Genomic DNA, 20528 nt, shown 5'->3' with positions numbered 1-20528 from the left:
GGGGGGGTGGTTAATATTTGATAAATATTAATTTCATCTTGTGTTAACTACGCAAATGGATCGTTTTCGATTTAGCAATAATACATTTCAGAGTTCCTTTGATTGATATGCCCTTATTAAGCGATTTCATAAAGTTTCTTACAAGGGTTAAAATAATTCATCGTCAGTTTGATAAGAAAACCGGAAGTTGCTAGAATGGTCAAACAGAGAATGGCAACCATGATATGTCGAGACGCTGTTAGTTTCCTGTTTCCTCTGTCTGTGCTGTTGGAAATGGGGTGTTCTTCGTTCAGACTAAGAGTAGTTTGTTCCATCTTAAAAGTTGTTACAGTAGCGTTTCCTATTTTCTTCCTTGAACCTGTATATTGTTTTGAAAAATAACATACAACATGTAAGAAAAGTGAATAAAAATTCAAACTAGAATTTACACACTAGTAGTCTGAGTATTATGAATCCGGCATCATGCAGATATTTTGAGAAATTCACGTATGTACAGGAATATAATATTCATAATAATTAATAAATATATTTTTCCATAAATGACCTGCATGCACATTCGTATATTCTGCGTTTGCTACTACCTACTGGAATATATTGGACAGCCATGAACGTGATCGCATGACATTTCAAAACACGTGTGACATTGCTGTTGACAATTGGGACCATACGAGGGGAAGGGGCACGGGATGTGACAAGAATCCCCAGAATAGCCATCAGGACATGCTGCAATATATGTACATGCACGGCAATAGATTTGCTAACATGAGATCAATGATATTAATTGTATTTATACATTTTATCAATATTCACTTGGAAATAATGGCGATAAAGTATTTCAAAATATATATTAAAATTACGTATGAACGTGTATATCATATTCTTTCTTTTCTCATCCTAAATTCCATGTGTTTTATTAAAACAGAAATTATAAGATATTTACACGTAGTGTATTATCAGAGATTGCATCCATATCTATACCCCCTATATACTTTGAGCATGCAAAGAAGTCATTTCATTTTGGATATCTAAGTTATACGTTCATCTAACATTACGTTTGCAGTTATTGGTGTTTCTGATCCTCACATAATGTTCACAGCATTTTCCATTTGCTCTGAAATTGGATAATGATATCTGCAACTAATTGAAATTAAAAAAAAAGGATATGAAAAAGATTACGAAAGTAGTATAATTATTAATACTCTCTAACTTACAGAATGAAGAAGCAATTGTCCATAGAACATGTACTCTGCAAAAAATAAAACACAATTATTTTTCCTAGAATGAAATTCCTCTTCGACATGCTCAATGCTAAATTGTGGATACAGAACCACTTAATTACATTACAATAGTTCATTGTGGGAGATTATAAAAAGATAATCAGTATTCCAATAAAAGCGGAAATAGTCACACCAAAATTGAAAACTTCAGTTATTTAATGAAGCTGATAAAATCACAACTTTTGTATTTTTGAAATACAGATAATCAAACAATTACATGTTTCCCAATAAACTTGTATTTCATAAAGGTCGAACACATGATAAGCGTATGTTTTTTTTATTCAACAGTGTCACTTGGCTTTTTAGTATTAAAAATAACTCAGAGAACTGATGGAAACTCCTCTGATGGCTACCTGCACGCGTAAGACGATTGATTTATATGTTGTTGGTTAACGTCTACTCGAGTTTCTCTTTTAATGCAACGTCATGCTACGGAACTATATAACAAAGTCCGATCTCTTTTAATTTCTCAATCTCCCTCTTAAATTTTTATATTTTTTTCAGAATGGAAGAATAAAGTGTTCAAAGATATTACAGTAACTACATGTAGCATACATATCGCCCAATATTCACGCCAGCAACAAATTCATCTCTTGTGGCTATGTAAATAAATGCGCTGAGGATCTAAATTAAGATTTATTTATTGTATCCAGAGAATATATGCCTTCATAATAGTTTATTGTTGTTTACGATTTGTTTGGTTAGTTTATATATTGAATATTATATCTAAAATGCTAACGTTAGTATTGCATTCTAATCGTACGTATTTCGAATCTCGTGCGTTGAATTAGCATTAAGAACACACGAGACGTTTCTCAATTTTATATAATTTTTCTTGATATATTATTACTTATTTATAAACCTGTTGATTCCCAACAATTCAGGGTAAACTATCAGGCTATTTTTGGAGCTAGAATATTTAGATTTTTCCTTAAAATAGCATGCAAAATGCAGTTGAATGCTTATATATAAAGTAAAGCTTTCAAATTTGTAATTGAACACCTTATATCTAAATAAAAAAGTATCATATAACATGAAAAATAAATTATGGAATTATTTAGTGGAAATCTTCACATAAAGGAGAACACTGTGCCGGATAATTATGCTAGTGCCAAGGTGGCATTTTTGCACCCGCTAAAGATGCAGTTTCGGAAAAATCCATGTATACCAAATGATAGACCATTGTCTAGAGAGTATATAACCACTTTTGTTTTTAGTGTGTTCACCTGACAGGTGAGATATTTACCTTTAAAAATTAATATCCCATCGGAAAATGATAATTCCCATAGGAGAATTGACTCTCCTACAGGAAATATTGACAATCCTTTAGGATTTTTTAAAATTCCTGTAGGAATTATATTTCCTTAAGGAGAATGGTTATTCCTGTCGGAATTTGATTCAGACATGTAGTTTTCCTATAGGATATTATGTTTTCCTATCGGATTTTATCAAATCCTATCGGAATTGAAATTCCTATAGGAAGTTCTTGTATTCCGATAGGAAATTTCATATTACCTATAGGAATATTGATTTTCCTATGGGAAACATTATTTTCCTATAGGAATTTAATTTTAAAAGGTAAATATTTTACCTGACAGGTGAGATACGCTGATAACAAAGGCGGTTGTTAACTCTTTAAGCAATGGTTTATCTTATGGCATATTTGAATTTTTAGATATATGCAGCTTAAGCGGGTGCCAAAATGCCACCTTGGCACTGGCATAATTATCCGGCATAGTGTTGGAGAAAAAAAAGAAAAAAAATGGAAGATAGGTCGCGTCTGACCTTAAGGGCTTTCGTAAGAACGAGCTTTGGGTTATTCATACGAATGACCAGTCTTGCTTTTCATGCAAATAAAATTAGCTCTCTCGGCTTCCATACAAAAATCTTTTTCGGGCTAAAGAAAAAATAGTGTAAAGTGATGAATATATATGATCTCACTAAAAATGCCGTACTGTGGAATCATTAAAATTCGTGGTGGCTCAATTTTCGTGGTTTTAGTGGGTAGCCCTCAACCACAAATTTAAATCCTCAACGAAAACATTTTTAGAAAGAGTTATCTTTGTTGCTGAAACACTAACCGACGCATCCACGAAATTATATCCCCACGAATGAGCAAAAAAGTCATAATCCACGAAAATTGGCCCCCACGAATTTAAATGATTCCACAGTATTATCGATATCGAATCCGAATTTTTTTTTGTATCTTTCGTCCTTCATAAACCGCCATATTGCATAGAAGTAAAGCTACTTCTATTTTTAATCTAAATATATTTCAACAACGTTATTTTGTGGTAATTTACGCATGCACGCAATTAGAATTGACGCATCTTAATTAGATAAGTCCACAAACTGAAAGGTACGCAATTTGGTATAATTGTCGACATTGGAATAGAACTAGCTTCTTTTCCTTAATCAGATTAAAACTTGTTCATACAAGTGAGACTGGGATTGCATTGAAATGATATTTCTACAAATATACTAGTGTCAGGATCATGCCTGATTTGCCTCGAACGTTTACGAGCGGTGCCGTGATATTTCTCGCCACTTGCTTTCTGTTGGATATTTATTCCAGGATTTATTACTTTCCATGGCAACCTGGTAGGTGATTGTCAGTTATTTCTCATCCTTTTTTTTAAAACCTTACCTTATTTGTCTGCCACATAAATTAATTAACTATTATATATTAGATTCATTGTCTGTTACGTTACAATTGACATACATATCGCATCCGATTTAAGTTAAGAAAAACAAAATAGATGTTGTGTAGCTTTACACATTGATTGCCTATTCTTGACTTTATTTCGTTAAATCAAACTTATTGGGACAGTTTAAAAACCCATTTCAATCTCAGAAAACTGTCGAAATCTTACCGAAATATTCTGAGAAATCAGGCTCAATTATACTTCAGATTCCTCAATACTATAAATCTTGAAAAACAATATTAAAATGAAATATGATTAACTACCAGATCTATAGCTACTACGTACAAAACCAATGCTAGTATATATTTCCTGCAGAATTGCAGCGCATGTCAATTTCTTTTATGGATTTCTTAAAACAACGATTGTCAAATTTCATGACAGTTCACCGATGCGTGAAACCGCACGAGTTAAACTTAGGTCGGTAATTATATACATACAAGGTATATCAAAAACATTTAATTTGCATTAATATTGCGTACTTCATAACGAATCAAAAGAAACATGTCACAATAAAGCTTGTTCCTTGCTAGAGATACTAGTTCTTTGCTTTATGGTTATTTTGCATCAAAATTGTTTTCAACATATTAATTTGTAAGTTTACAAATTCATATACGTATACACCCACTGAGCATGTTCCAATAAGTTTCTTACGAAAATTGATTAATTTGTTTTTCATACATGCATAACTATATTTAGACAGAACTCTAATAGACACGATCAAAAGCACGCCCAATCATTCTTCTAATTTAAGAAATATATTGATTGTCAAGCATTTAAAGACTTAAGTGTCAACTTTAGTTCAAATCGCTATAAAAAGATTTTGTTACATCGGTTGTTGAAGTCCTTTTTATAATTTTTTTGTTTACTGTATATGCGTGGATTATGAATCTTTTAAGTAATTTACGTACTTTTACAAACTTTCAATAGATAATTGATTCAACGGTTCAAAGGTAGATGGTCGAAATAGTTGTGGTGAATGAAAATGAAATTAAAATTGATAAGTATTAGGGTTAAGATTTGTTGAAAATACTGTGTATAAAATTAGATAAAAATGAAACTAAGCATGCAGTGCACACCTAGCTTATGACTGCCCATTCATTTGTACTTTATGTCAGGAGCCTAAATGTTGTCTTGTTTAAAGATCATTAGGCTCTTTGCAAGAGACGTGAATGAAAATGAAATAAAAATTGATAGCTATTAAGTTAAAAATATGTTGAAAATACTGTGTATAAAATTAGATAAAAATGAAACTAAGCATGCAGTGCACACCTAGCTTATGACTGCCCATTCATTTGTACTTTATGTCAGGAACCTACATGTTGTCTTGTTCTAAAGATCATTATAGGCTCTGTGCCAGAGTCATGCGGCGTCATTAGATAAAACGTCTCACGTTGCTGTCGTGTATATATGTTTATTGTCGACGGTAAGTAGAAAAAAAACAACCCAACATTAGGGCTGCTAAATCTTGTTAATTTTTCATGTCAATTAAAACTCTTTCAAAAAGTGTTGGTCCTCAACATAATAAAACACTCATTAGGTTTGTTTCTTACGGTCTACGAAAATATATGTCTGGTTATTAAAGTTTGTTTAAGATAAGGTGAAGTAAAAGTTTACATCCCGAGAATATCGTTATTCATTCAATATTCCTTTTTTATGTTGCCTATGAAAATATTAAAAGAATTATGTCTTTTATTAATTTTCAATCTAAAGTTGAAAATGATTTGTCATGTAATCATTTTCAACTTTAGATTGAAAATTAATAAAAGACAATTCTCTATATATGTATCGTCAGCATTAATAAATGCAAATGATCGAATATGAATCACTGTGAATGGCGTACGCGATTGTAATATCACTTATATAATAAAGTAGAATTCGGAAAAAAAAGTAAAAGCTTCGACGTATTACAAATCACAACATTAATTATCAGTGTAAATAATAATGAACCCTATATATGGTATTAACGTCATCCTGTAAATTTTGAACTTATTGCGTGAGTGTAAATACAAATATGACAACTTTGTACTTACCGGTACATCCACTTATGAAATTTACAACATTGCAATACTATATAATTATGATTGATGATTCTTTTATCTATTACCTGGTTTCCTTACTCCTTACAGGGAAGCATATCACGTTCAATCATACAACCACAACACAACCTGAAACATGCGCAGTACAGGAACACATGTTAACAATTTGGGAAAGAAATTCGCTTTTGCGACAAAAATGCAGTCTTGCAAAATACCGTCATGTCTCTACCAACGTAACCTTTTACCACTGGAAGAATCTAAATTATTGCAAGGTTCCTAAATGTGGCAGTACTTTCTGGATGCAAGTTTTTCTAACCTTAGAAAAGATAAAAAGCGTTGAAGACGTCTTTGGCAGCGGGCGTAACAAATATCACACAATAGCCATGAACAAAACATCTACTTGGGATCACGTATCTAGTAATGACGTCATTTTCCACGTAACAAGAAATCCTTATTCACGTTTATATTCCGTATATATTGATAAAATATATCTACCGGGATTCTGGAAATTCACCAAAAAAATAAATGAAAGAAAAGGAAGAGAGTGTTCTACCTCTGTCAGGTTTGGAGAATTTTTGGATTACATCATGAAAGAGGAAGTCTACGATCCACACTGGCATCCTGTCTCTGAGTTATGTGGCTCTTGTAGAGTACCTTACAACGTTATCAGCAAACAAGAAACTTTCAACAACGACGTACGCTTTATACTCAACCAGCTGTCCATAGAGGGACCCTTAAAACAGGAATTATTGAAAAATCTACAGAAAAAACATACTGAAAATTCCATCAAAGAAATCACCCCACTCATGATCGGGCGGGCACGACAGGATCCATGTTTGACATTCATGCAGTTCTGTCAGAGGTTGTGGAAGTCTTTCCAAATTCAGGGATATATATCTGATTTGATATCCTTCCCAGCTAACAGTTTCAGAAATCTGAATTATTCGAACTTTTCAGCTATTTTAAATAATTACTTAAAAGGTTCTCAGAAAATCGTTATGACTGAAGTTATGAAGAAGCTTCAGCGCAAGAAGCATCTGTCAAGGGCGTATGAGGGTATCAATCGCAAAACAATAAAGACCTTAAAAAGAAAGTACAGAACTGATTTTGAATTGTATGGATACTCCTACGAACTACCGAGAGTTCAATAAAAAATCGGAAAGCAGGAAGCATGGATTAAAGGAGGGATAAACATAAACTATGCTATAGAAAAACCACCCAAACTGGCATATAAGTTTCTTTAATATGTTACTTTGTATTTGAAATTAAATATTAATTTGATTTTATTATTATTATTAATTTAATATTAATATTAAATTACAACAGGAAGAGCTAATCCTAGAACCCCAGACGATGTTTTATTTTTTAAATATAAAACATACAAGTAGTTTTATTTATTGTGATTGTGTGTTTTGGCTTGAAACTTCCTTGTGATGAAAATTAAATCTCGCGCTTAAACAATATTGTGTTGTTGATTCATAAAACGCTTTTTCTAAATTCTGTGATTTTTGGATAGTGTATTAAACCGTCTAACTGTTGTTATCAATGGCTTATGTAGCTGCAACATGTATTTAAAAATCAAGGTTCTCCAAGCATTGACGCATTTTGATGGTGCATGTACATATCTTTTTCATATACTATAAATGAAATTTAAAAAAGAGCATTTAACGGTGGCATTTGGACGTTTTATAAAGTTATGTAGCATGTATATGTCTATCAGATTTGTAATGAAAAATATATAAAAACTACAGATTAATTTTGCATAGAATTTTTAAGGGGGGGGGGGGGGGAATCTAAAGGGTCTACCCTATTGTTCGATAGGTAAGAAAAGGTTTTTGGTTGATAGTATAATTGAGCATTTAAATGAATTTTTTATTTCAAACAACAGGAATATCAATGTCAAAATCTGTGCCAGATGTTTAAAAAATCTACGATTTTTTCCCCAGATATTTGTACATGTGTCCATTAACAAATTCACCTAGTCAAAGAATTTGTTATCGTTTGTGTCAATTTCTTTAAGTAAACGAGAGGATGTGTAATGAAATTAAATTCCATTTATGAAACTTTATGTAATAAGCGACTTTTTTTCTAACATTAAATTTGATTTTCCTTCAATAATAGGTATTATGTAAAAGTAATTTTGAGTGAAAAGTCAAGAAAACGTGTTGCAGATAAAAAAATATACGCTCAAAAATACTCTGAAACAGAGTACTAGTAAATGAAGCACAATTTGTCTCCTACCATCATCAAATCCTTTCTGAATTCACAATCTTAAATCAAAATTTTCCTGTAAAACTTAAAATTCATTATCTGCATAACGAATTTTAATGAGAATTGATCATATGGTTTATTCCACAGTTTTTATGACTATAATTTTAATGGCAAAAACATTAGAAGGGAAGTTAATACCAAGTGCTTTTATTCGAAAAGGAAATGTTATTATATAACTCGTTAGTAATGGTTTCCCGAAAAATTACCGACGGCAATCATGAACATTACATGTATTAACATTTTTAGTTTCTTTTCCCATCATGAATTATACATATGAGATTAAAACATAATCTCTTTTTAATTCCGCATATCTGTATATATTTTCCTCATTTACTACTAAAATAAGTCCTAACGAATTTTTCGTTGTCCTGCATAAGATAGTTCTACATATTAATACTTAAAAACCACCAAAATCAGTTTAAAGAACGTATTTTCTTTGAATTGTTTTAAGATACAAGTTATTAATTCCGATCGTGTAAAAGAAAGCAAGACTTTCTTACGGAACAAGTTTTCAATATGATACCGGTACAAAGAGTGACTTAAAGAATTTTTTTTTGAATACGAGTAGACGTCAGTCTGAAACTAATTGTAACAATGATTAAGGGTGGTTAACAAACGACCCATTAAGTGGCTCAAGAATATAGAAAACCTCCATGCATCATTGTGAGAATATTGCAGAGGCTTGGAGCACCAAAGTCATAACATGTTGGAGGTCAATGGCAAAAAGACCAAAAACAAAACCAAAGACAAACGTAAAGAGCACAACACCATTATTTTACAAATGAAACATGTGATAATAAAGCCAGGAGTCAGCAAAATGACTTTCAAAGGGCTACAGGTATCACTGTATATGACTAATCTATAAGAAAAAAAAACCGTATTCAGTCTTACGTTCTCTAGACAAGCTCTTCGAAATCTAAACGTAGACGCCCGTTTGGATTGGTGATGACGTCACTAACTTTGGTATTTGATCAATGGTCTGATGTCTGTTTTTCTGACAAACCCCAATTATGGGTCAAATTGAACAATGCATTACTATGCATAAAGAGGTAGAGGGAAGTGGTTTGCAGACGTGATCACTAAGGCAACGCAGTCCTTATTGTGGATGTTCTGTGATGGTTTGGCAGGTGTAACAATTTATGAAGACACTCAACAACTACACATAAAAGGAAAAAAGGAAAGGCAAAATTATGAGCATTGTATATCTGATGGAACTTTACCTGTTCAATGATAAAGGGATGGAATTTTAGCGAGGTGTTTTGCCATTCCTGAGAAACATTGGATAAAAATACTGCACTTTAAAACAACAACGCCAATTGAGTTTGGTTAAAAATTTTTAAAATGTTCATAATTTAAGGACATTATAAGGGCTGTGTTGTTTATAACTCTGATTGCTGACAGACAATCATAAAGTCATAAAGTTTCCGTGTAACTTTAGATTTCAGGATATGCTTTTTAACTGTATATAAACAGATGTTTTTTAACTCCAAAATGTCGAGGCGCACAATAAATCTGGAAATAAGCATAATCTATCATTTTCTGTGTTTTTTGGAGGCTGATCCCTGTTTCTTCATTCTGTAAGTTCAAACCACGTGCAATAAGATAGTTAAAACTTCATATTTTCACTTATTTGTACTTCAAAGGATTGATTTTGTTTTTGCAGATCAAACGGACAATGCTGTGAACACTATATGAGGATCAGAAATACTAATGCATGCAAACGTAATGTGTTAACATGTTGTGATTTTGTATTGTCTTTATAATTCATGTTATGTTTTGTAACAATAGAACGAAGTCATTGATATATTGTAGCCTGTCCTGATGGGTACACTGGGGATTCCTGCCACATCCCGTGCCCCTCCCCCTCGTTTGGACCAGGGTGTCAACGGCAATGTCACACGTGTTCTGTGACTTCTTGCCATCACGTGCATGGTTGTTCAATATATACCAGTAAGTCGTTAAAAGTGTACAGTGGAAATTCATTTTATAAAATAGTATATTGCGAATGTTATGTACTGCATATAATTTGATATGTTACTGTGTCACCATTCTAACTTTATTCTACAAAATATTGTCCATCTGATGCAAGGAAACATGCTTTTAATTTTACCAAGACGTTGGACTTAGAGTACAGTGTCATTTCTTGCATAAAACACGTTGAATATGACGCTGGTCTCAATATTAATTGAAAAATTACTTGGGCACAGCAAATGATTTGGTCAAGTCTTGTAGATTTCAATGTGAATATTTTTTTTCTATTGTTAAAATAATTAAAAAAAGAACATCATGTTACGTACCGTGTTATACAACAAAATATATAAGAGATGATCTTTTTTTTCAACCAATATTCAAGGTACATTTACAAAGAAAATGGAGGTTTTGGAAGCAGTTGAAGAGCACCTAGCATCTTACATTTTGAAAAAAAATGCCAGCAAAGAGAAAGAAAACATGAAGCCAAAAGCTTTTCGACACACGGGTAAGTGGATGCGATTCCATAGAAAGTTTTAGACATTTCACGTGAATGTAACGTTATTACCATTATCAAGTTTAATCAATGATAAGAGAAATTAACTTGAAAATATATTCCTCGTTACAATGAAGCGATACATTGCGCTGGAACCGCCTTAAAATTATCGCTTGAATGAACCAAGTACCGAGTATCACGCGTATCTCACCCAATTACGTGCATGAATGTTCGTACATGTATAATAATATGATTAAGTACTAACTTTCGATAATATAGAATAGTACACTGTAAAAATAATGTGCCATTAACATTTTTTTAATATTGTACTTCACATACGACACAAATAGTTATATAGTTATATATATATACATCACTTCGTACCTTTATATACATATATATATATATATATATATATATATATATATATATATATATATATATATATATATATATATATATATATATATATATATATATATATATATATATATATATATATATATCAAGGTACGATTTAACTTTGATTAAAAAAATCAAATAAATGTATTATCAAAAAGAAAAAACAATAGTTTAAGTTATTAGAAGTTCAACAGAAAAAGCACCCGGTGTTCTTAAAATAGTCGAAAACTAGACTTTTGAAAAATGAAAACGGAATACTGAATATCTCTTGGAGATTCTTTATATACCAAAGAACCGGATATTGTGATATATGAAGTCTTTTCCCAGTCCTGGCGATGTTTCAGTGTGAGTGGAGTATAATTCCATTTCTATATAAAATATTTTTTCTAATTTAAACTTTGAGTTTTTTTTGTCATATTTTAATTTTTAACTTTAACCATTTTTAATTCAACCTTTTAGCGACAGTGTTTAAATACAAACACCTTTTAAGACTATTGTGTATATTGTTCTATCTTATACTGTAGATGATGATTTTTTTAGGAGTATTTTGCAATGGGTCGAAACATTATCGTCTACAGAGACGTATGAACACAGAATTCCCAATACATGTAGATTATTCAAAGATTGATAACTGAGTTGGTGTTTTTCCTCGAGTTTGATACAACATTCGACAATGAAATACATCAGCACTTTGTCTTACACTGTTCTTAAAAAACTGAATTAAGCAGCTAGCCACAGCTTGATTTATAAAAGTGAGAGAACAATTCATTCTCTGAGAGTGATTTCCCTTGGTCGCCATTTTGTCAGTCAAGGCATTGAATTTTCCTCCTCGTGTAACCAGTTTCAAACAAGTATGACAACAAACAGGGGAAAATCCGAAGAGCATAACAAATATAAAGTAAAGAAAGATTTAACAAACATATTTGTCTTAAGAACAGTGCTATCTCTCAAAATCTCTCAAAATCCCAGTTGTGCAAGTTGAAATTGGTTGGAGAATAAAGGATTCAAGGCAGTTTGATCTACGCCATGGCCGCCAAGGGGAAGTAACTCCTTTTTAGATTGCTCAACTGGAAAATATAAATTGAATGAGAGAAGAAAAAAAATATTCATTTATTACAGTAAATGACGACATTCAAGGTTTTCCAAAGAAGTTGGAGGGACCGGGTTCAACAAAAACACAAAATCTATGCGTCGATTGACAGTAACATTCTTTTGCTTTATTTTGCTCACATTGTACTTTAGACAACAGTAATTGAAGAGTTTGAGATGGAGAGACGTTTTTTTTATATCAATTACTTGGTCACAATTTCCCAACATAAAGTTCACAATTTTACTCTTTCTTTATGTGTGATTTAGAAGACCTAGTAATCAATGCATACGCGAAATAGAGTCAGTCAGTCGATGAAGGTTAAGATTAAATCAATCGAAAATAACTGAAGCAAGAGTACTTTCAGATAAAAACATTTTTAGATTTCAAATGATTTTATCCAAGATTGTCGGTCTATTTTGCTCATTTTGTGACATGCATAATTTGCCTTTATTTTATCTTTAAAACATCAAAGTGGGTTTCTATTTTTTTTGCAGTTTCTTTTAAAGTTTTTAGCTTATATTAAGTACGTCTGAAATGGTTTTTCAATATAGTTAGAGGGCAAAATGTACTCCTACATTTAAGACCATCGGATTTGAAGATTTTCAAAGATTTTCAAAGTTAAAATAATCTTATTATTCAAAATTAACACCACAAGATTTTATTACATTGCAAAATATCTACTCCTAGTCATAATTCTTTTTTTTAAAAAACCTTACGACTATTTGAAAATTTTAATCACAAATGTCCTGATAATAGTGTGTTGCAATTTGTTATTTCTGTAGATTCATAAAAATTCCTCTACTGTGGAATCATTCAAATCGTGGGGGCCAATTTTCGTGGATTATGACTTTTTTGCTGATTCGTGGGGGTGTAATTTCGTGGATGCGTTGGTTACTGTTTCAGCAACAAAGATAACTCTTTCTAAAATTGTTTTTCGTTGAGGATTTAAATTCATGGAGGAGGGCTACCCACGAATACCACGAAAATTGAGCCACCACGAATTCTAATGATTCCACAGTATACCCCGTTGGGGAATTATTTATTACAACTTGTTTTACTTTGTTAGGCAGTAGGTATGGCATTTTTCAATATTACAAATGCTTTACACTGTAATACACTGTATTACATCTTGATTTACTTTGTTAAACAGTGGATAAGGCATTTTCAATATTAAAATGTATTGCACTGTAATACATTGTATTACAACTTGCTTTACTTTGTTAAACAGTGGATATAAGGCCTTTTACTTTTGAACCGCAGATTTTGAGTTTGAATACGTCAGGGACTTTTTATTACTTGAATTGTTTTTTAAAAAAAAAGTTTTAAAGTTTTTCCAAACTGCTTAGTCTTCTTCGAGTCATAAATACACGTGCTAGAATACCATACCTTTTGATTAATAACAAGTATATACACTTGCTGAGGAACGTCTGAAAAGAGAATGGTATAAAATCCATTCAAATTATAGTAGTATCTCACAATTGATGAAACCTCCTCAATCATGTGAAGGACCCAATAGGAACAGAACATAAATAATTCTTCAAAACCGAGCAAGAAAAGTAAAGCTAGATTGAATCATTAAAGCCCTTATTTAACCTTAAAACTGAGTCTTATTGGTCTTTGGGAAAACGATACCATATCAGGCATATACCGGTCTACAGAACCTCTACCGTCTTTTACCCGGAGATGGCAAATACACCACATGACATACACCACATGACATACACCACATGACATACATCACATGACATACATCACATGACATACATCACATGACAGAGACATTTCCAGAGGACTGCCAGTATAGAAACCTTCAAAAATGGTCGCATGCAATAACGCTCATTTCGATGAAAAGTAAGTCACAGCATGGAGGTGTTTCAAACCACCTTTAAAAAGAACATATAAAAAAATGAATAAAGAAGAAAATGTGTTTCTATAACATATTGTGCAGGGATTAAAAACTTATTCATAAAATGATTGATGATTGAGAGTTTACTAAAAATGTGCCCGAAGGAAGCATCGAACTATGATGGAGACGATAACAATATGTCGCCAAATTATATATATGACCTCATTTCTTAATCGATTGTTAAAGTTTTTGTACAAAAAATGCACCTTCAGTTCCAATCTTACGTGCGTGCTTTTAAATATTCATGAATAGATGAAAGAAAACAATAATTATTGTGACTGTATTTATGTAAAGGGGATACGGGGGTTGCATGGGGTGGGATGGATTGGAGTGTTTTGTTTGGAAAAATAAAACAAGTATATAAAACTGTTTGAAAGTCTAACTAGGTTACATAAGCACAGCTGTTAAAAAGAGTAAATTGCACACATGCCTTTTATGAGTTTCAAAAATGGGTTGGTGCTAATAGTAAATGTTTGACTAACTTTGTGTCTTTATTTATCGTTTATAAAAGTTATAAAACTAAATGTTCTTCATTTTTAGCACATGCACTCGTATTAAAGGCAATTAAAATGGAATATTAAGTGTTAAAATCAATTATAATAAGATGTTGATATTTTCTTGCTCTACATTATGGTTTAACGCATCGTTGACATAGCTTGTAGATAAATGTGGTTTATAGTTTTAATATTGATTCACTTAAGGTACGTACATTGTATGTTTAAGATGGATGAATTTTTTGAAGTCAATTACAGCATCTGTGGATGAAAACGTTAAACATGATGCGTTTGAGGAGAAAATTAATCAGAAAACTGTTGTTCGGCATGGTACTTTTATTCTCGGTGATTGGAATATTCCAAATACGAGGTAAAACGAATGTGTTTTTTGATTTCCCACTTTATTGAGTTGTCTGATAAAACAATCATTTTCTGTTGTCTTTTTTTCTTTGAAAAAATGAATTATTGCTTCAATGTATTATTTGGTCATTTTTATCCAATATACCAATATAATTTCAAAGATTTCCAAAAATCACAACATTCCATAATTCCGTATATTTAATTTAATCTTAATTGTTTTTTTTTGTTTTTTGTTTTTTTTTAATTTTTTTTTTTAGTCTTTCGTCTTTTTAAATTTGCAGTTTTTAAAAACTGCATGCATATTTGTTGAGTTATTAGTACATGTATGTGTTAATTTTGCCTATATAAACCTGAATCCTTCTTATCCCTTTATGTCTGGTTCTTTGGTATAGTCTGTCCAAAGATATTTATGCTGCACATTTGGACGATTTTTAATCAAAATACACATACCTGTGATAGAAGTGCAATTGAAATCGATGAAAGGGAAATTTTCCAAGATACATGTAATTTCATTGAAACATTATCATATTTCACTCGGAAAAATTCACAGGAACGAAACATGCAGATTCCTTACGGAGATTTATAAAGGGGAATATTTACATCTTTTCTCCTTTCGGAATACACTCGGAATACATCGCGCAATTTTTCAGCGGTCTCATCCGGGGTTGCTGCAATACAAAATCCCCGTAGACATCAAATTTTTTAGCATTCTATTGAAACCTGATAAGCTAACAGGGGCGTTTCGACTGAGAAATCTTGGAAATTTTCCATACTTTTGAATGAACATCGTTTGAACCCTGAGGTATTTATAAATATCTAGCAATCAAGCCAAATGTGAATCCAGGATATCATGGTACAGAGTATAAAAAAACTAAACGTGGTCCTCCAGCCTTATTTGAATCGTGTAAAAAACTTTATAATCATTATTTTTGTTATTAATTCTTCCTTTTACAGATGTTTCCGTGAGCAAACAAGCATCAAATACTGCAACTAAAGATTTAAAAATTCGGCATGTGACTGATTTTTTTGTCGAGCAAATTCCAAACGGAAGGAGTAATTCCAGGAATATTAGTCACAAAATCAAGGTTTTTTTTTTTTTTAATTTTGATTTACTGTAGAAATACCTTAAAACACATTAGAATTAAAAAAAAACCCTTTTAATTTATTGTTTTAGATATTTTTTCAACTTATTATATAATTATATTTTTATTTGTTGCACCCTTATAAATATTCGTCTTCATAGTTCTTACTGACAAAAAGTCCAACAAAATGAACGTGTACCTAATTCAAGTGGTCTAGTAAATTTGATGTTTATCGATCTTTCGATGTATCGATGTAACGATGATCTATCGATGGTCCATTATAAAAATTGTTGGACAGATACGTCATTGCTAATTTCATGTAATATTCGCCCGATCTCGACTGTACGGAAATAGCCGATGGGCTGTGCGACAAGAATGTCTAGTTGCTATTTGAAATATTACTTTCATCTGTAGTAGGGGGAATAACAAAACAGTTGTTGACTGGATATGGGCAACATATGATGTGCTGGACTTTCAGATTCAATCTTGTCCTCGACTTTGGGCCTTGCGCAACATTTGATGTATGGGGGGTTTTATATCAAAACAAAAAAACCAAATACGATGAAACAGTCGATTGTCAGATCTTTTCAATAAAGTTGTAATATTATACATGACATTGTAGTATTAATTTTTAAATGTAAATTTGAGATTATGAAAATGTAAAACTTATAAAACGCATTCATTTTATTATTTTTTTTCAAATGCATTTTGAATTTGAAAAGTTGTACACCATAATGTTTGGTTTATATTTCAGCTACCTGTCTATCTTTGTCGACAATACTTTCTCGTTGTTCTCTACATAAGTGTATTATTGTCACATTGACACTTTTTTTAAATTTTTGTATGTTTATTCTTTTACGTATAAAATTTACAACCCAGTGTGTAGAAATTAATATGTAAAATTTTCACCCCAATCTGTAAATTTTACACATAAATCTGTAAAATTCAATATACATGTACTTATAATAATTATTTTAACATTTGATTTAAAGAATTTATTTTTTTGTCCTGAAGAGGAGACTGGTTGTTCCAAAAATTGACAATTTTCATTCGATGACAGCGTTTTATTTCACTTGATGCGACAAATCTTTCTTTTAAAAATCTTTTTTTCAAATTCAATTTCAGTTTCCTTTTAAGAAATATAATATAAGCGAGTCGTACCTGATCCAGCGATTAGAGAGATACAGCAATGCGTGTCGAGGGAGAGAATTTCAATTTGGAAGAGAAACAAAGTTTTCCATGAAGCGTCATTTCCGGAAAAGTTCCTCGCATCACATTTTGTACTGCAGCATCGAAAAAGCAGGATCGACATTCTGGCGAAGGATGTTACAGATGCTGGATTCAACAAACCTGAAAACGCCATACGACATCGCACCACTGCATGTCAACGAGAAATCCGTTCCGTTCGTAGAGGAAGGTCTCTACCATGCTCTTGCGTCTTTCAAGACGAATTTTGTTTTCGTGATTGCCAGAAATCCGTTCACAAGACTTTTGTCGGGATATCTAGATAAAATTTACACAGCAAATCCTTATTACTGGAATTCTATTGGCCGTTCGATACGACCAAATCCACAACGAGGCCGCGCCGCGTGCTATAGTGACATCACTTTCCAGGAAATTGTGGATTACGTCATCAATGCGGAGGGATATTTTAAGAAAGTCAGAGATCCACATTTCATGGCAATGCACGACATGTGCAAGCCATGCCAGATACCGTACGATTTCATTGGCAAAATGGAAACTTTTGACAAGGATTTTAGTTTTCTGATGAAAACATGGAACGTTTCGAATTTCGAGGGAACAGACATGAAAAGTATGGCGGTTGATGATACATTTCTAGACGTGGCCACATCACTCCAAGACCGAAAGAATTCCATTACGCCTTGCATCAGCATGCATGAAGCTTACCTTCGGTCTTGGAAACATATGCAGATAAAAGGACTCATCAGTGACCACGAGATATATCCTTTTGACGAAACGAAGTCTCAGAGCATTAAACCTGTTGATCTCATCAAAGTTATGAAATCTGCTCACCTGAAATCAAACCAAGGAGAACTAAAGATCCAAAAAGTTAAATATTTTCGAGAAATTTATAGAACTGTTCATTTAAAATCTCTCAATTTATTAGTTCAAGCGTTGAGACCAGATTTTGAAATTTTTGATTATGACCCTTTTCCTGAGACGATTTTTAACTCGACTTCACCGCGGTTACAGCATACGGATATATTTTTGGTTTATAATAAAACTAAAATATAATCTACTGGTAATTAAATGATGGAATCTTATAGTGAGTTATGCATTTATATTTTCTTCTTCACGTTTGCTTTGCAGTGGTTATAAACATAAATCAGAGTATTTCACTATGAGTACATATAATAACAACACATTCAGTTAACTAATCCGTGAATGTTAAAAATGTATTTTACTTGTATAATGTAACTATATAATCCAGTTATTTTGTAAACGTTATACTGGTATTGTATTAGAAAACTCTTCTGCGTTAGCTATATGAAATAAGGATAATTAAGCTTAAGGAAATTAATATATGAATGCATCTTTTAAAGATTTTTAATAAGATAGAAAAGATAGAGCCATACAGTATCTCTTGAAATAATTTCAAAGAGCCAATGAAAGTCTTTCGCATCAAATATTCAAGAGGCTGGCCTGGTATAAAGCTAGGCAATGCACTCATTCAAAACACTTGTTATAGACCCAAAAAGTTTTTATGTTCCTTACTTCAGGTACATGACCAACGTATTTTACTTATATGCATTGTTAGACACCAACGGTCAGCCCTGCATCGCTTGCTTACCGTGAACCAATTTCTTGAACTTTCTTCGTTGTCATGAATATTTATGAAATTTCCTGTTTGGAATAGGATGGATATAATTGTACTCCATTTTTTAAAAAAAAGGACGTATCAAATCGGTTAGGTGTAGGTTTAAACGTTTTATTAAATTGTCCTTCCACAAATTCATTTAAAAATTAAATTTGTTGTTATGACTATTTTAAAATAGTCATAACAACAAATTTAATTTTTAAATGAATTTGTGGAAGGACAAAATCTACAATGTAACAATAATAGTTTAAACTGTAGTGGGACTTATATCTATTCAAAACGCGTGATGACGTTTATAATTACTTGTGTTCATCCGCCGTGATCAGGTTCGTCGTGTGTTATTGAACACTGAGTGTCACAGATTTCCATTGCAAACATACTAAAGGAAAATTGTATGAATAAATCTTGTTGATTTCAACGAGCCACGACTGAGTGGTTGGAAATATGCAATAGACAGGTCTACGCCACTGTTAGTCACAAATACCCAAAGTCCTGCCCAAGGTTCTAAATACATGCATGTACTTTTGAAGTGGCTCTATGAATTCAGGCTTTAATTGAACTAGCTCATTAAGTCGTTGTATTAAAACATGCATTGTGACCTGTAGTGTGTGTGGACATAATCTTTAAGACAAGATTGGGTGAAATATAAGTGCAACAGATGGGGGTCTCAATGAATAAAAAAATTGTCGATCACCGAAACAAAACAGGAGCTAAAATTGTGTAAACAGGTCGATTTAGTGATGAATGCAATATGAGAGAGAGAGAGAGAGAGAGAGAGAGAGAGAGAGAGAGAGAGAGAGAGAGAGAGAGAGAGAGAGAGAGAGAGAGAGAGAGAGAGAGAGAGAGAGAGAGAGAGAGAGAAGAGAGAGGGGGAGGGAGATAGAGAATAGAGAAGAAAAAATGTATTTTATCAGATCATCAGATTGTGAAGGTATTTTCTGACGCAAAGTTCCGAGGTTTTGATTTTCACGCGATAGTTGCAATGAAATTAGAAATTTTATTGAATGTAGAAAATCGATATTCAATTACTATGTTAGATTGAATTGAAAATCAATAGGCATTAAAATTAATCTTATCTTTAAAAAAGAAAACCCAATGTTTTTTTTTTTAACATTAAAATATACACTCATAATTCGAAGACTTAATTGCTACTCTTTAAAAGAGACAAATGTAGGAAACGGGTTATTTAAAAGCAAAAACGTGTGAAATAAATCTTAAATAAATTATATAAATTTTAAAATATGTACAGTACTGGGTACATGTACATATACTTCATCAGAAATGAACACGTAAATACATTAGCTTTCGATGTTACGTCGTTTCAAGTACGCTTTCATCAGATTCAATCAAAGTAATAATTTGTAGCTGTAAAAAGAAAGAAAAAATATATTCTAAAAGTTAGTCTATCCTATCCGTGTCATTGCATTGATAAAGCTGTACAATCAAGTAAATGGCGGACACGGTTCATACTTATATACGAGGGTGGATCCAAAAGTAATGTCACACTGTGCAACGCGTTTAACACACTGGCGCTGTATTGTATAAAATGATACATCAAACTTTTCCTTATCAAAATTCTAATTTGAAGTAAAAGTTTTATTA

The 20528-nt window shown here is 32.1% G+C and overlaps 3 protein-coding genes across 3 annotated transcripts; 2 read left to right on the top strand and 1 right to left on the bottom strand.

The window, feature by feature from the left end:
• Positions 1-1341, bottom strand: LOC128186085 (multiple epidermal growth factor-like domains protein 11). Its single transcript, XM_052855812.1, has 4 exons — positions 1212-1341; positions 1053-1111; positions 586-723; positions 1-358 (listed from the first exon to the last, which is right to left on the bottom strand). The coding sequence occupies exons 1-4, from the start codon at positions 1298-1300 to the stop codon at positions 117-119; spliced, it is 528 nt and encodes a 175-aa protein (XP_052711772.1). The 5' UTR covers positions 1301-1341; the 3' UTR covers positions 1-116.
• Positions 1342-3580: 2239 nt separating this feature from the next.
• LOC128186036 (carbohydrate sulfotransferase 10-like) lies at positions 3581-7325 on the top strand. The gene is made up of 2 exons (XM_052855761.1): positions 3581-3878; positions 6109-7325. Exons 1-2 carry the CDS (start codon positions 3773-3775, stop codon positions 7167-7169), a joined length of 1167 nt encoding a protein of 388 aa, XP_052711721.1. The 5' UTR covers positions 3581-3772; the 3' UTR covers positions 7170-7325.
• A 7405-nt stretch (positions 7326-14730) lies between these two features.
• Positions 14731-18343, top strand: LOC128185679 (carbohydrate sulfotransferase 11-like). The gene is made up of 3 exons (XM_052855303.1): positions 14731-15015; positions 15960-16090; positions 17213-18343. The coding sequence occupies exons 1-3, from the start codon at positions 14913-14915 to the stop codon at positions 18341-18343; spliced, it is 1365 nt and encodes a 454-aa protein (XP_052711263.1). The 5' UTR covers positions 14731-14912.
• The last annotated feature ends 2185 nt before the right edge of the window (positions 18344-20528 follow it).

The sequence above is a fragment of the Crassostrea angulata genome, chromosome 5 (assembly GCF_025612915.1).
Source record: "Crassostrea angulata isolate pt1a10 chromosome 5, ASM2561291v2, whole genome shotgun sequence".
NCBI classification, from domain to species: Eukaryota; Metazoa; Mollusca; class Bivalvia; order Ostreida; family Ostreidae; genus Magallana; species Magallana angulata.
This window is presented reverse-complemented; position numbering and strand designations above follow the sequence as displayed.

Bases quoted from the DNA above. Each gene is read 5' to 3' on its own strand.
- LOC128186085 (XM_052855812.1), bottom strand. From the start codon at position 1,300: ATGTCGAAGAGGAATTTCATTCTAGGAAAAATAATTGTGTTTTATTTT. The intron at 1,112-1,211 runs GTAAGTTAGAGA...ATCCAATTTCAG, and splicing joins GACAATTGCTTCTTCATTCT to AGCAAATGGAAAATGCTGTG. The intron at 359-585 runs GTAGGTAGTAGC...AACAATATACAG, and splicing joins TGGCTGTCCAATATATTCCA to GTTCAAGGAAGAAAATAGGA.
- LOC128185679 (XM_052855303.1), top strand. From the start codon at position 14,913: ATGAAAACGTTAAACATGATGCGTTTGAGGAGAAAATTAATCAGAAAA. The intron at 15,016-15,959 runs GTAAAACGAATG...TTCCTTTTACAG, and splicing joins TGGAATATTCCAAATACGAG to ATGTTTCCGTGAGCAAACAA. The intron at 16,091-17,212 runs GTTTTTTTTTTT...ATTCAATTTCAG, and splicing joins ATATTAGTCACAAAATCAAG to TTTCCTTTTAAGAAATATAA.
- LOC128186036 (XM_052855761.1), top strand. From the start codon at position 3,773: ATGCCTGATTTGCCTCGAACGTTTACGAGCGGTGCCGTGATATTTCTC. The intron at 3,879-6,108 runs GTAGGTGATTGT...TACTCCTTACAG, and splicing joins TTACTTTCCATGGCAACCTG to GGAAGCATATCACGTTCAAT.